This window comes from Phaseolus vulgaris, chromosome 1, assembly GCF_051622355.1.
Source record: "Phaseolus vulgaris cultivar YP4 chromosome 1, ASM5162235v1, whole genome shotgun sequence".
Classification (NCBI taxonomy): domain Eukaryota; kingdom Viridiplantae; phylum Streptophyta; class Magnoliopsida; order Fabales; family Fabaceae; genus Phaseolus; species Phaseolus vulgaris.
This window is the reverse complement of record NC_143498.1, coordinates 38,263,949-38,281,587: the sequence shown is the minus strand read 5'-3', so window position 1 is coordinate 38,281,587 and position 17,639 is coordinate 38,263,949. Positions and strand designations below refer to the sequence as shown.

Here is a 17,639-nt window from a genome sequence, read left to right as displayed (position 1 = left end):
ACCTTCATTCTCAAGGGGAGAACAAATCGTAGCCCAATTAACAATAGTTATACATTTTTTCAGAATATCACCAGTCCAGATAAAATTTCAACACCACTACTCAACTTACTTAAGAAGAGAGATAGACCATTTATACAAATTAAAACTATAAGCTAGAAGACCCATAACCACCGTATTGGCCAACTGGACACGACCTATCATGCTAAGAGATTTACCTTTCCAAGAAGCAAGCTTTAATTTGACTTTATTATCTAAAGGTTGAAGAAAACGACCCCTTGGAACGCCAACAAAAATAGGCACTCCTAAATAAGTGAAAGGCAAACAACCATGACTACAAGAAAAATAAGTTGAATTTTGGTGACAAATCTTACAAAATTATCCATGGTGAAAAAATTACTCTTAGAATTATTAACATATTGACCCGAGAAATCACCATATGTTTTAAGAAAAATACTCAAATTTCCAAGAGACTTATTATCTGCCATGTAGAAAACAAAAATGTCATCCACATATAAAATATGAGAGGGAGTGAGAAAACCTTGCGGACTAGCCATATGTAGTATCTTCTTATCATTCACAAGCTTTGAGAGACCTCTACTAAGAACTTCCACTGCAAGACAGAAAAGTAGAGGAGACAAAGGATCACCTTGTCTAACACGTCTACTACAAGGAAAAAAACCCACCAAACTGCCATTTATTTGGATAGAAAACATAGCTAAATGGAGAATATTACTAATCAAACCGACAAACAAGGGGTGAAAACTAAAGCGTGACAAAACTAATAGTAAAAGCCTCCAACTCAGAGTGTCAAAGGCTTGTGAATATCAACTTTATTAGCCACATTACCTCCGTGAACCTTTTTAGAAAGCAAGTTAATAAAGCAATACCAATACAATCATGAATCTGTTTGCCCTGCACAAACCCATACCGATTAGGAGAAATAATTCTGACAGCCACAAGAGCAAGCCGATAAGCCAAAATCTTGGAAATAATCTTAATTTTAAAATTGACAACAACAATTGGCATGTAATCTTTAATGGATTCAACACCCTGAATCTTAGGAATAAGAAATACCACATTATTGTTCATTCCAGAGAGAACCAAGTTTTGTTTAAGAAACTGTTGAACAACATTGCAAACATTTGTCCCAATAATTTCCCTACAAGAATGATAGAAAACACCACCAAAACCATCAGGACCAGGATCACTATTACCATTATGGTTAAAAGCAACATTCTTGATTTCCAAAAAAATTAGGACATTTAATCAACATCGTATTCTCCTCAGAGGAAACCAACTCAGGAATATAAGTCCCGATAAAATCTTCCATATTATATGTATCCTGATCAAGAGAAATAGACTCAGCATAAAGAGTTTTATAAAAGTCCAAAATATGTTCCTCAATGAGTTCAGGATCCTCCATAACCACATTGTCAATCTGTAGACGATGAATCCCACTAGAATTATTTCTCCTTTTGACCACAACATGGAAAAAAGCAGTATTTTTATCCTCGTCTTTAAACCAAAGCATCTTAGCCCTTTCTTTCCAAAACAAATACTAACAGTGAAGATCCTGATCAAGCTCCACCTTAGTGATCTTTTCTTGACTGAGAAGCCTATCAATATCAGACATACTAGCAGTCTCTAAGGTTTGTTGAATACCAAGGAGGAGACTCTGCTTAAGAAGAACAACATTGTGAACATTACTAAAAGAATTTTTATTCCAATCATGAAGCTCAATTTTCAAACTTTTTAACTTATGTTGCAAAATAAACATAGGACACCCAACAACCTTATTATCCCAAGAATCATGAATAAGCTTCAGACGTGATTTATCCTGAAGCCACATAGAAAAGAAACGAAAATTGCTAACCTTCCTCAAAGAATTACTAGCAAGTATAGGGGAATGATCAAAACAATTTTTAACAAGAACCTGATAAGTACAAGAATCCCATGCATCCAGACACACTCCGTTACATAACGCTCTACCCAATTTTCTATGAATTCTATGCAACCTTCTCCTTCCATTACATCAAGTATAACATGTTCCAGTAAAAGGCATACAAGAAAGATCATTAAAGTTAATCCAATCAAGGAATTCATTACAAGAAACTTGATTAAGAGTCACCCCCCCCTTTACAGTCATCTACCAAGAGCACAACATTAAAATCTCCCATAATACACCAAGGCCCTATGAAGGAACTAAGATGCCTCCACAAAAACCGTCTAGCCACGTATGTGATAGCACCATAAACACATGCAAAGCTAAAACATTTATCATGAAAATGACAAGTTACAGAAATAAATTGTTCATTTACCAAGAAATTTTGGACCAGATTAGGAACCGACAAACACCAAAGCTTAGCAACTTTATTAAGAATAGGAGACGTAGCCACCAAATGCATATTAACAGGTTTGAAAAGGAATTCAAAAGCATCAGTATACGACACCATAGGTTCAACAAGAAAAACCAGAAGGGGTTTATGTAGTTTAAGTAAACTAATCAACATCTCCACATTTTGGTGATTTCCCAGTCCTCTAATATTCTAGAAAAATGAAGAGACATTCATTGCGACGATGTGGAAAGGACTGTCTTAACAGTTTTTTTGGATTTATCAGTCCCCTTAGGTGGTGTCCCTGGTTTTCTTTTGGTGCAAATTATTTCCTCCCCAATATCACTAGCATCCTTCTCCATCTCATTAGGATCAACCCAAAATTTTGAAACAAAATTTGTAGTTTCCAAACCATTACGAGAGGAAAAATGATTTTGCAAGACCAACGATAATGCTTTAACATCCCCAAGAGGTTTACCCTTCCGAGGGAAGGTATGAGGTGACGAGGGTGGTACAATTACAATAGCAGAGACCTCCACATGATGACCATCAATTAGATTTGTAGTTGGTATTGTAGAATTTGCAGGAGATTTAACCCTCTGAGGAGAGGTAAGAACAACCACAGGAGTAGAGACCTCCATGTGATGATCATCAATAGAAGTCGTAACAAAATAAGGATCACCTCCCACATCTGTGGAGTCCAAACCCTCGAGAGAGGAAAAATAATTTTGCAGGACCAACGATAGGGATGGTACAGTCACAATTGCAGAGATCTCTTCGTGATGACCATCAATTGGAGTATTGATTGGTGTTGTAGAATTTGCAGGTGATTTAGCTCTCCGAGGAGAGGTGAGACGCAACATGGATGGAACTGCCACAAGAGCCCGAACCTCCACATGATGATCCTCAATAAACTCATGAGACTCTGAACCCTTCGCTTGCATAATAGCAAGTAACATTCCCTGATCTGGGAAATCCGAAGTGTGAGGGGACAACCCCTGCCTGGATTCATGATCTGAGGCATCCTCAAGAGAAGACATATAAAAAAAATCATCCTCCATTATGCCTGGTTTATAAGAAGTAATGTGGCCCAAGGGGGACCCTGCATTAGCCCTGCCAGGAACTTCAATGTGGGGCCTACCACGAGCTTCAGTTCCGAAACTTTCTTTCGATACTCTTTACGTTGTTTAGGAGTCGTGGTCCTCCCCTGATTTCATTCATTAGAAGTTATCTTCTCATAAGGTTTATGTTGAGGCCCAGGAACACAACCCTGAGCATGAATCACCCGACACTGAGCAAGCTCATGCCCTATCATCTTACAATGAGAGCATAAATATAACATTAATTCAATCATTTAAATAAAATTGAATTAACCAAATATGCGTCCATTAAAGACAATTGAATCTCATTAATGAAAACGTGTCCACTAATTTATTCAATACCTTACTCGTCTTTGTGCATATCTACTCATGGACATACATTGTCATGATAAATGTAACACGCGACATATGTGTTTGTCTTTGATTCAACAATGACAAATTCATAATAGTTGCCTATGTGATATTGTTTTATGACATTCAATGTAACCTCTTTTGTGGTGAAAGACATGCATTTGAAAGTTCACATTCAATGTGATGATCAATTGTCTAATGGAATATGTTGTGAAGAAGATGCCTTAAAAACATCTTCCTCTCACGCTACAAACTCATAGTTCTTCTCATCTTCACTTGAATCGTCTATAATGTCTCTATAGCTAATGGTTGGTTATGGCCACATGAAGTTCCACCAACACACCACATGTCCATCTGGTATGACAAAAAAAAAATTAACTTCTAAAAATATAAGTATGTAAACAAATAAACCACTACAAAAAATATGTTTATTAGGATGAACCAAAACCGGACGCTAACCATAAAAAACGGACGCAACAGTGTAACTATCGTGGGCTTAACGTTAATGGAAATTTTGAAGCTAATGTGCTCGACGTAAAAATATTGGCGAGTGAGGGCGACGCATTGGTGTCTTTTCTGCGTAGGTCAAGCCTACAAGGAGGTGACACAATTTTTAAACTAGTGTGGGTTTGGCCTATGTGTTGTCCACACAAAATGATATTTATTTAAAGGAGCGCGGGCTTAGCCTTCGAGAGATCCACACATTTTTAAAGAAGCGTAGGCTTAGCCTACAAGTTTGCCACACAAAGAAGCGTGGGCTTAACCTACACTTTCATAAGCTCAAATAAAAGACAATCATTTTGGTTATAATTAAAAAATATATTTTTTTATTAAAATAAATCAATTTTAAAATTACATTAACTAATGTGGTAAACAATAGTCTACAACCAATAACCTAAGTTTTTTTTTTAAATTGAAAAGGTTATTCATTTCCAATAACATTATAGAATCAAACTTATCACGGCTAAAAAAATCATCAAAACTAATAAATTCTCACCATCCAGAATGCTTTGAACATAATTCTTCTCATTTCACACACTGAATTGTTATTTTTTCACTTTTTAATACACAACCCACAACCATTTCCTACATAATTGCTTTGACATATATTATATACACGTAAAAGTGTATATAATATTGACCTTTCTTATTAACATGATATTAATACAAGGAAAAGGAAAAACAAGTTGTAGTAATACACAAATAACTGTGATTTTGCATCCATAAAAGCAGTAGCCACATAAACCAATATTAACATACCGAAGGAGAAAATTTGCCCTGTATTGTCTCATCCATGGGCTACATAATGCATCGATTGCAACAATCCTGGTTTTCCATCTTCCAAGAGTGTTTACTTCCCTTTCATCCACATAATCACCAGAAAATCGAATGATGATGCGTACCTAAATATTCTGAAAACACTATCACCATTAGATTATGAAGAAAGCAACCAGCAATTAAAGCAATGAGTAAAGTAGGTAAACAGCTGAAAAACATATTAAGTGACATCATATCCGAATAAGTATTCTTTTAAATTTCCTCGTCATATGCATACTGTATAATCATCATCACAAATTCAAAGTAAAATGTCCAATATTTATGAATTTGTGGATAGGCTTATGGAGCAAAGCAATGGAAGCTACTTGGCTTGACACTGTAGAGAACTTGCAGTTTCAATTTTCATCACAACACTACCAAGAAGATAAAAGGGCTTTACCACGAGAGGAATCTTAAAAGTAATTTTTGAAGGAGCTGAAGTCCTTATTTGTTTAGGAGAGTCAACAATCACTTCAAATTTGTACCAGTTAACCTGGAAGCACAAACAAGATATATAAAATTTAGCACAATGAAAAATATCAATTATATTCAACTTTTAAGTTTAATTATTAACCCAATTATAAGATCAACAACCTGAAGTTTAAGGAAAGAAAGAGGTATATTGTTGGATATTAAAAATTAAGGAGAAATAGATTAAATTTTGAAATAATTATATTATTATATTTTAAAATTAAAAAATGCAAAGTTAGTACAATTTTAAGATTGAGATATTTGATTGAACTTTTACTAAACAAAACAAAATGATAGAAGAAAGGTAAATAAGTCAAATTTTGTATCCTAGAAAAAAAATCATGATATAAGTTAGATTCTAAATAGCTAAACCACGCTGCTTTGAGGTCACTAATACCCTAATCACATTTTGATAGATAATTTTTGGAGTGCATGACATGTGGACATGGATACTCCATCTTTTATATGTCATTTATTTGTGTTTACAGTGTACTAATATCACAAATTGCATGAATATTTTTTTTACAGTAAACTTTTATAGGTTTTTACTAAAAATAGTGATTAATTGATATTGAGAATAGATGGATTTTCACACACTCTCTCAAATCATTCTCTTAATATATACATAAATTTTTATCTATATAATCTTACTATATTTTCTAAATTGTATATAGTTTGTGCTAAATTGTATATAGTTTGTGCTTACACAGAGTACTTGCCATATGAGATTTAGTACAATCTGGGAGAATAAAAAATTGACTAAAAAAGATGTTGAAATAAGGGTGTAAATACTGCAGATTGATTGTATGGTAAATATACAATAATTGGATAATAAATCTATATTTGTTTTTAGGAAATCCTAAAGTTAGGGAATTGGAATTAGGAATTTATTTGGTAGATTTGCTTCAGATTTAAAGTCTTTATATCTTAAGATTTATTTCCTGTATTTGAGGACATTTAATGCATATTTTTTTCATTAGGTATTAGAGTTCTAGCCCTTATCTATGTTTGTATCACTTATAACCTTCAAGATGATGCAATTAAGGTTTAGAGTTTAGGGTTTAATTATGCACTTATTATAACCGTCTTTATTGTTGTTCTCTCCGTACTGTCTAATCCAAAATCACTTTTGTAGAATATATTTGTAACGCATGCACCTAATGATTTAGTTAACTACAGTCTAATAGGAAGGTCTTAGATATTGAGAGAACCACAAACCCAAAAGCTAACTTAAGAGGCCATAGACTCCAGGACAGTCCAACAATATGTTGTCATGAACACTCCATGAAGATCTCTCGCACCAAACTCACAAGTCGTGAACATATCTGACCTTTTTTTATTCTCTTCATTTTTCAAGTGACTAAGGTTTTGTTGGGATTGGGAGTAGAAAGTTGAGGATGTGAGAGGGTGAGAATGTGAGAAGAAAGTGTGAAAAAAGTGAGTATGTTTGGATTAGGGTATGTTAGGGTGAATGTGTGAAAAAAGTTTATTGAGATACGTGAGTGATGTAATGGTTGTAAAAGTATTTTAAATTATTTTGAATAGTGTAAATTGTAAGATTACAAATTTACCCTTATATATAAAAAAAGAATAAATAATTATTAATTTTGTGCATATTTTAGTTAATTAAAATAATTTAAAGTTTCATTTATAAATAAAAGAAAAAAAAATGTAAAATTCAAAGAAATAATTACATATAATTTTAAATGTAAGTATAATTTTATTATTTTTCATTTTATTAATTTAAATTAATTTTGTTACTTAAGTTAATTTATTTAGATAATTTTAATATTATTTATGATTCTTTAAATTATGTTATGTCTTATACACAAAATTATTTTTAATAATAATTTCCATTATTAATATTATTGTATGAGAAAGTAAGGGCACCATGGTCTTTTCATCTCATTTCACTCTCCTTTCTCTTCAATTATGAGAGGATTCTAAATAGGAAAATGATAGTTTGACAACTTTTGGAGTTGTATACAATCCTTAATGTGATAGGTTTAGAAATAAATATATATAGTAAATGGTAAATTTGTAATTAAATAATATAAAAAAATATTAAATTAATAGTATTGGAAGTTGTAATGTGGTTGTATAAAAAATTGGAATTGTGCATATATCATTGCCCTTCTAAATACCCTCAACTTTCATTCACTCTAACACACTAAGTGCTGCAAGCTCTTCTCTAGCCTGGACAACAACTTCTATGACAGTGTCACCGTACTCATGAGCAGTGGGAAACAATTAGTTTTATACCAGTCATTTCGTGATCATGTGAGTATTGAGAACTATATCCCAAAATTGGCTTAATTATAAATCCTACATCACACACATGAACATCCGATGAAAGGTATGACCTATTACACCAAACTTACTATCATTTGAAGCGCAAGGAGACAATAATAGTATGTTTCTATATGTGATCCAAACCCTGATTCTGTGAGCAAAAAATTTCTAGAGATTTCATCTGTTAATATATTTAATTTTCTATTTTAAATTATTGGGCTTTGTTTGTTTGACCCAACTTTCCTTTTCTGTTTCAGCTAGGTCTTAATCTTTTTCTTATATATACACCATGTATTTTACTCTCTAATATACAAGTGAATAAAAGTTTTTTTTATATTTATTTTTCTCTACAATCAGGGTTCATCAAAACCTATCTTTCTTCATTACGATTACGTGCGATTACGTACGCTGCATTAAAGCATCACATAAGACAAGGAATATTCATCTTCATTTACTGCAATATGGTATCAGAGCTCTTCGATTGAAGAGTTCTGCTGCGCTTCTCTCTGATTTTTATTTCCCTCTTTGCTGTTCTTAGTTATTTTTTTTTATTTATTTTTTCTGTTCTCACTTTCAAAATCTTGATTGGTTTTAAAAATCTTTTAGGCAATGTTTAATGAAAACTCTAGTCTTCATAGTTTAATAGTAGTCACACTATTACATGCAATTTTTGTGGTAAATATGGTCATACTGAGGCTGTTTGTTTTCGCAAAGTGGGTTTTCCTTCTGGTAATGTTAAAACCTCAAAGTTTTCTTTTACTAGAAAAGTTTTCACTTTTTGTAATCGTCTTGGCCACACTGTTGACACCTGTTATAAAAAGCATGGGTTCCCTCTTGGCTACAAATTCACCAATTGGACATCCCAAGCCAATAATATGATTACTACTGACACTTTTTCTGAGCTTTTTCCTAAAGAAGAGAATGTAAAGGGGATTCAACTTACATCACAACAGTGCCAATTCCTTACCAACATTTTGCGTCAGCAAAACCTTGAGGATCTTGCCCCTCACACTCAAATTAATCAAGTCGACACCATCTCTACGAATGAAATCCCCAATACTGAGCATTCTTCAACAGGTAAGTTTCTCTCTTCACTATCTTCTATGAAAGAATCTTGGATTATTGATTCTGGTGCCACTGATCATGTTTGTCACAATTTGAATGTTTTTACTACTTATACTAAAATTAAACCTGTCTTAATTAGTCTTCCAAATGGCCAAACTGTTTATGCCACATATTCTGGTTTAGTACGATTTTTTGATCAGTTTTATTTGTCTGATGTGTTATACGTGCCTCATTTTCAATTAAACTTAATATATGTTTCTAAACTCACACACCAACTTAAATGTACTTTAACTTTCACTTCAACCCACTGCATTATACAAGACAATCTCACTCAAGAGAGGACTGGTACAGTTAAAGCCACCGCTGGCTTGTACCTTGTCACTACCTTGCCTGCTTCTAGTCATTCTAAACCGCATTGTTTTGCTCCTTTTATTAATTGTAATATCACAGACAAAACACTATGGCATTATAGACTAGGACAATACTCTTTTATTACTGCTGATACTCATCATGTATGTGACACTTGTAGTCGTGCAAAACAGAGAAAACTTCCTTTCACTTTAAGTAATACTGTTACCTCTGCTATTTTTGATCTTGTACACTTTGATATTTGGGGACCATGTTCCATAATTTCTATGCAAGGTTTTCGTTATTTCTTGACTATTGTTGATGATTACTCGCGTTATACTTGGGTTATTCTGCTGCATAACAAACATGAAGTGCGTCAACACATCATTAACTTCACTGTTTTCGTTCAAAATCATTTCAAAACTAATATCAAAACGATTCGTACTAACAATGGTGTTGAGTTTGCTATGTCAAATTTTTATGCTTCAAAGGGAATTATACATAAAAAATCTTGTGTTGAAACACCACAACAAAATGACATTGTAGAACGTAAACATCAACACATACTAAATGTAACCCGGGCTTTACTTTTTCAAGCAAATCTTCTTCCTATTTTTTGGGAATTTGCTGTAAATCATGTTGTTTTCTTAATAAATGTTATTTCTACTCCATTACTTGATAACATCACTCCTCATGAAAAGTTGTTTGGAAAACCATATGACATTTCCTTTCTAAAAGTGTTTGGTTGTCTCTGTTATGCTAGTACCATTACTGCACATAGGAAAAAATTAGATGATAGATCTATCAAAGGTATTTTTCTTGGCTTCCCGCAAAATACAAAAGGTTATATTATCTTAAATTTAAAGTTTCATAGCATAGAGATATCAAGACATGTAATCTTTCATGAAAACCACTTTCCATATAAATTGGACAGTGGCTTGCCTAAGGACCCTAACACTTTATCTCTCCCTATTTCTAATGCATATAATTCTGCTTTTGATTTTTTTTTTCTGATATTGCACCTCCTGTCGAGCCATGTGCCTCTACTCCTGCACCCAATACTGTTCCTCCACCAGCCTCATTATCCTATGATCTTCCAACAAATAGTGTCTCTGCTCCTGCATCCAACATTGCACCTCCATCAGAATAATCACCGCCTGCATCTCCAGGAAGCATCTCACCCCAATTTCCAAGAAGATCAGCTCGTCCTCACCGACAACCTGCCTATCTTGCAGATTTCCACACTGCAACCAACACTGTAAGTAGTAGATATCCTATTCATAATTACTTGTCTTACAATTCCTTATCTTCCAATTTTAGAAATGTTATTTCCTCTATCAATTCTCATCCTGAACCTCAGACATATAACGAAGCCTCCAAACATGCTTCTTGGCAATCTGCCATGCAAGATTAGCTTCAAACTCTTACTGCTAACAATACTTGGCAACTTACCCCTCTCCCTCCAGGAAAGAAAACTATTGGTTGTAAATGGGTATATAAAATCAAATACCATTCTGATGGCATTGTTGAGCGCCACAAAGCTAGAGTTGTTGCCAAAGGGTTTACCCAACTTGAAGGACTTGATTTCTTAGACACTTTTGCACCTGTTGCTAAACTCACTACCCTCCGCCTTCTGCTTGCTATTGCCACTACCAAAAATTGGATTTTAAAACAACTTGATGTCAATAATGCATTTCTTCATGGTGATCTCCATGAAGAGATATACATGACCCCCCCACCTGGCCTCTCTCTTCCTTCTCCCCAGCATGTTTGCAAGCTTCAACGGTCTTTGTATGGCCTTCGTCAAGCTGGTCGCCAATGGTACGCCAAACTTTCTACTTTTCTTTTATCAAATAATTACTCTATTTCTGTTGCTGATCACTCTCTTTTTCTTAAATATAATAATGATAAACTCACTGTTATTCTTGTTTATGTTGATGACTTGCTCTTAACTGGTGATGACACGGAGGAAATCAATACAATTACTGCATCCCTTCACCATCACTTCAAGATAAAAAATTTAGGTAATCTCACTTACTTTTTGGGACTGGAAATTGCTCGCAATAGTACTGGTCTTCATTTAAGTCAACGCAAGTATACTCTTGATCTCCTTCAAGAAACTGGCATGCTTGACTCTGCACCTGTGGCCACTCCTATGACTCACCTCCCGTCTCTCTCCCGACCAAGGCTCACCTCTCGATGCTGATGCCACTTCTCAATACAGAAGACTCCTTGGACGTCTAATTTACTTAACCAACACGCGACCAGACATCGCCTTCGCTGTCCACAATTTAAGCCAATTAATATCTGCACCCACAACTCAACATCAGCAAGTTGTCTCACGTCTTTTGCGTTACCTCAAGAGCACCCCTGGTGAAGGACTATATTTTTCTCACACTAGTTCACTTCACCTTTGTGGTTTTAGTGACTCTGACTGGGCAACATGTCCTACCACACGCAAATCTGTCACTGGATATTCCATCTACTTAGGAGACTCCCTAATATCATGAAAATCAAAGAAGCATTCAACTATCTCCCGCAGCTCCTCTGAAGCCGAGTATAGAGCCCTTGCCACCACCACATGTGAGTTACAATGGTTGTCTTACCTCCTTCAGGATTTACATCTTCCTCTCTCCCAGCCTGCAACCCTGTACTGTGACAACAAATCTGCCCTTCAAATAGCTTCCAATCAAGTTTTTCATGAACAAACCAAGCATATCGAAATTGATTGTCACCTAGTTCGTGAAAAACTTAACTCTGGTCTCCTCAAACTACTACCCATTACTTCTACAATGCAAGTTGCTGACATATTCACCAAGCCCCTTGCTTCCGCACAATTCTCTACTCTCAAATCCAAGCTAGGCCTGACAAATATCTACTCCCCAGCTTGAAGGGGGTGTTAATATATTTAATTTTCTATTTTAAATTATTGGGCTTTGTTTGTTTGACCCAACTTTTCTTTTCTGTTTCAGCTAGGTCTTAATCTTTTTCTTATATATATACCATGTATTTTACTCTCTAATATACAAGTAAATAAAAGTTTCTTTTATATTTATTTTTCTCTACAATTAGGGTTCATCAAAACCTCTCTTTCTTCATTACGATTAAGTGCGATTACGTACGTTACATTAAAGCATCACATCAGATAAGGAATATTCATCCATCTTCATTTATTGCAATATCATCGCTGTAGAACCAATCATGATAGATAATCTTGAAGAATGCAGTGCATGATTCTAAAGTATTTCCTACCAAAAATTGTTCTTAAACAACTCCAACAATGAAATACATTTTTAAGCCCATTGCTAAGGACATTAATATTTTCAAGATTAATAAATTCTTACCATTGCCAACTCTTCCTCGTGTTTTGGAATAAAAGCGGTATCAACTTTGCCATATCTAAAATCCTGCAATAAGATGAAAATATGACATATATTAGATTTAGTCATTTAAATTCTGACTTCTCACCAACAGAAAATATCGCTAAAGAATACGCTACCAAAAGTACACAAAAGACACACTCGCCTCTATGTCAAGGATAAGTTTATGATAATCAATTGTTGTGGGAACTCCTGTATCAAGACCGAAATTGTTACTTTAACTTTACAAAGTGAAGGGTTTAAAAAAAATATCAAGAAAATTAGGTTAGTTATAATTTTTTTTATTTTTTTTTATCAGCAGGTTAGTTATAAATCTTACATCACACACAAGACCATTTTGATGTGAGGCATGACCTACAACACCAAACTGACTAGCAGCTAGTGCGTAAAAGGAACTAGACTGTAATAGTATTTCGGTATCCAACCTAAACCCAGATTCTGCAAGCAAAAACTGCTAAAGCCAAATTTATAGCAAGAGGTGTGCCTTCGTTTTAAAATAGAAGTGTTTAAAGTTGGAGATCTTTGTAACAGAGTTAGTTCAATGGATATGATTTATTGGATCAGAAAACTGCACCTCCTGCAATCTGTTTCAAACAACAAAAGACGAGGATTTGGTTTTTTAAAACAAACTTCTTTGTTCTTTTTGCAAGTACATTTACCAAGGAGCAAATGAAAAGTATTAAGATTGTTTCAGCCTTTTCAGGCTTCAGGCGAGCAATGGACCTACAGCAAGTACAGGTGGTTAAAACAAAATTGAAATTGTTTTAAAAAAATATCAAGATTATCATCAGATTCTTTTTAAAACTGAAGTGTATTAAATTGGCGATATCTGTGACCAAGTTCAATGGATATGATCCTTTGGGTTAGAAAACTGCACCTGCAATTTGTTTCAAACTACAAAGGAAGAGGACCTAGTTCTTTAATGGTCCAAAGGAAAAGTATTTGATTGTATCGGGTCTCTTCTGGATTCAGGCATGCAACTAACTAACACCAAGTATAGGTATTTGACAGAATAATCACAATCAGAAAAATCAAATTAATTTATCTGTGATAATTGTGTCATCAAGAGCCCTTTTCATGCGTTCAATGGCTTTTTCTCTATTTGGAGCCCAAACAATCAGTTACAAACAGTTCACAAAGTCAAGACAAGAGTAAGAGTTTGAAACAAAAACCACACTTTATATATAGTTTGGGGTATCACATCTAGCCTATTGAAACTCGCATCTAGAACATAAACTGAAAAACCTACTGGGAACACTAGAAACTCTAAAAAATATTTCCCTCATTTCAAAAAATTCTAAATGGCCTCATTCATAGAATATTTGGGTTCACAACTTACCCACCAACTTACTAAAAACACACAAGAGCAACCCAAAGTTACAAATCCCTACTGCATAGTAAGAATGTCTCCGCCCACATCAAGATACTGCTGCAATAGTTATTACTACATGGTTCTGCAGCACTTTATGCAACTAAAAAAAAACATATAAACACCAAAAAGCTTTCCCTAACAAACAGCAGACCGTGCACCCTTCATATCACTACACTGCATCAATGTTACATCAATGTTAGACTCACAGAAGTGTTCAAAAAAATCCACATAAAAGTCCTTGCAATCGGACAAAAAAAATCATCTTCTAGGCACAATTAAACCACCCATATACATTATAATCAGCCAATACTACACCAGGAGCTACACTAGCTGTGGGATACGTTGCTTTCGAGAAAAAGAAAATTAAAGCTCTAGTGAGGTAAATTCCTATTGTATCCTTTTGGAGAAGCTGTTTTGAACTTTGAATTACTTCTATTCCATTTGTATTCCATTGATTTGGCACTGAAGTGCTTTTAAATGGTGTGCAGCAACTGTTGTGAGTGCAGAGCGACTGAAGAGATATGTGTTTCACAAGATCTGCAGTGAGTTGCCGGATGAGCCATTCTGTATTGTTTACGTGCACACCACCGTTCAGAAAGAGGATAATTCCCCTGGCATAACGATCTTAAGGTGGATTTATGAAGAACTTCCTGCTGATTTCAAGGACAGGCTTCAAACTGTGTATTTCATCCACCCTGGCCTTCGGTCCCGGCTAGTCATCGCTGCTGTTGGCCGCTTTTTCTTGAGTGGAGGGTAACTAATCGTCTATTGATTCTTAACACAAACGAACATTCAAAAGCATTCTATTTAGGAGTATAATTTAGGTTGTGTTTGGATAAACTTATAGGAGAACAAAATTAAAAGTAAAATGAATAACTTTTTTTCAGTTAAAATTAACTTTTGCACTAGAGCTTTAGAAGAAAAAATTAATTAATTTTACTTAGCTTGTGCGAGTAGGGTCATAGTTGTCTTGCAACAGCTATGATTTTTATCAGTTACATTGGTTGACCCACTATCACTTTTTACACTAATCCTATTTTGCTTTTGGTAATTTTTGTTCTTGGTATAGATTATATTGGAAGATCAAGTATGTAAGCCGGCTTCAGTACCTCTGGGATGATGTAAAGAAAGGAGAGATTGAGATACCAGATTTTGTGAAAAATCATGATGATATTCTTGAGCATAGACCACTCACAGATTATGGTATTGAGCCTGATCCCTTTCACTTGTCTGGGATACCATCATCTACCTACTCATTTGGAAAGTACGAGGAGAGATGGGCGGGAAGGGATTATGTGTCGTAGTGTGTGTATTGCCTTGTTTCAGGAGATGAACCTTTGTACAGAATGACTATGGTATTTGTATTTCTTATACTCATCTTTGAGTTTCTTTGTTTTTTGGTCGTGGTGCCAAACTTGGCTGTGTACGAATAGAACTGCATGTTCTCTATGCCACAAGAAATTTATTTCTGTAGATTAATCTACAGAATAATTCCTTGTTCATACGTTGAGATACTTTTGATAGAATGTTATCGTAAACTAAACTAAAATAAGGTAAGTAAAAGAATATATGGAATATAAAGATTGTAATAATATACAATATTCATAGTAACTATGTTTTCGTTACACAAAAGTTTAGCTCTATGCGTAATACAACTCTCAATGTTTCTATCTATAAATCCTCATCAACAATTACTACTTTTGAAGGAATATGTTCAATTTCTACTCCAACTTACAATTACAATTTCAAATGGAATACAACCCTCAAATGAGTATCTGTTTTATGTTTAATACTTCAAATCTTGAAACCCCTAAAAAGTTCTGGTTCTGTTGACATCTTATAAACTATTTTATTGATATTGAGAATCTTGAAGATGTTAACTTAATCATTTTATTGGTAGTACCTCTGTATAATTCCTTTCATTGATAATTCTTTTTTATACGCAGTTTCTTTTCTTTCATCCATTTTTTATTTTCAAAATCAATCAACCCCCTTCATTTTTTTCGGATTGATTTCACTACACTTATCTGAGTATAGGAATATGGGAGGAAGATTACCAAGTCATGAAAGACGTTAAGTTGAATATGATAACATGGGCGGGTTAACATATTTGCTTTATTTATGTAGTTTTCAAAGTCTTAAAACAAGTTTTTTGATTTATATATTAACATATTATTGTATGAAATTTTCATCGAATGTGTAAATATTAATTCCTATAGTTTAAACATTAATTTATATCCTTTAGTCAAAGTGGTATGCTATCTATTCCTTTTGAACACAAGATATATATTGCAGAGAAGCTAACCTGCAGAAGTAATTTCTAAGCATTCTTGTATGATCCATACATACGGGGAAACCCTTACCATATGCTTAGACAAATGCTTATTTTGGTTGCTATGGGTATAAATTTAAGTCTTCTGTTGATCCTTCAAGTTGGGAACAATCTTTGGAACCCCATTTTTATCATATCAAATGGCAATAATCAATCAAGCATCTCATTATTCCATCATTCTAGGTAAATCTAAAACTACTGATCAGGTCACAAACAAATGGCATACTTCAAATACCAACAAGGACTAAAATATTAACTCCGTAACAGAAATGAAAGACAAAGACTCTTGTTTATTAAGAATAGATGATCAGTAATAATACATAGATGAAGCATATTACAACAATGTGATTACAAGGTAAAGCAAACACATATACGATGAAAGTCACTAAAAGTCAAACACTAACAAACTAGGAAAGAAGCAGTTACAGCCCTTGCTAACATGCCAATATAGTTCTCTAGCCAGATTTGTAGTTCAGAAGCATTCTTCACAAAGCCAGCAGCAACACAGAGCACAGAGGCTGCATCGTCAATAAGAATTTCAACAGGAAAAAAAGAGATATTAGGCGAATAAATTTGTTCATAAGCTTTCTGATATATTATGCTCTTCTGATCCAACTCCAAGTCATAGTCTAGTACTCTCGTGAATAGTTTATGGAAACTTTAGCACATATCTATTGACTCATTTCTTAATTAAACAGTTATAGATTATAGTACATATCGTTATATGCCATGCTTTTCATGCAGGATAGCATACGTATTATGAGTATATTAAGGTAATCATTCTGCAATTCATTAGATGCTTACCATCCCTCGATGAAGCCCCTGTTACCTTTCTTCTTGGAAGCAGAGAACAACTTTCTTCTGGCTGGGGGATTCTCAGTTGGGTATCCTGAATCATAGGAAAATGAAAGTGAGTTATGTAAGATCTTCAAATTAAGTAGGTTGTGTTTGTGCATATTTGTTAGAGTTGTGCTGTGTGTAGAGGAACCTAGGGGAGGTTGGTTTCCCTGAGTCTCTGGCTTCTGCATTTTGGAGAATTAAAAGTTGATTTTCTAAACAATCCTCAGTAAGCACTTGAATCAATGCAAGTGTCATTATTGAGTGAACTGTATAATGCTAATCTTTATACTCATCAATATGTTTATATACTTCCACAACTGACATTGTTTATATATATATATTATGGGGAAGAGAGAACTATCTGTGTGAAAGGACAGTATCATATAACTTATTATTTAGTTTTTTCAAGTGTCAATTAGTATTGAGGAAAAGGAAGGT

General features: G+C 34.2%; 2 protein-coding genes across 2 annotated transcripts; both read left to right on the top strand.

Moving 5' to 3' along the window:
• Nucleotides 1-14,211: 14,211 nt before the first annotated feature.
• Nucleotides 14,212-15,531, top strand: LOC137815928 (uncharacterized). Its single transcript, XM_068619036.1, has 4 exons — nt 14,212-14,224; nt 14,333-14,408; nt 14,498-14,782; nt 15,099-15,531. The coding sequence occupies exons 1-4, from the start codon at nt 14,212-14,214 to the stop codon at nt 15,331-15,333; spliced, it is 609 nt and encodes a 202-aa protein (XP_068475137.1). The 3' UTR covers nt 15,334-15,531.
• A 970-nt stretch (nt 15,532-16,501) lies between these two features.
• LOC137815927 (uncharacterized) lies at nt 16,502-17,374 on the top strand. Its single transcript, XM_068619034.2, has 3 exons — nt 16,502-16,567; nt 16,813-16,886; nt 17,158-17,374. The coding sequence occupies exons 1-3, from the start codon at nt 16,502-16,504 to the stop codon at nt 17,252-17,254; spliced, it is 237 nt and encodes a 78-aa protein (XP_068475135.1). The 3' UTR covers nt 17,255-17,374.
• Nucleotides 17,375-17,639: the final 265 nt, after the last annotated feature.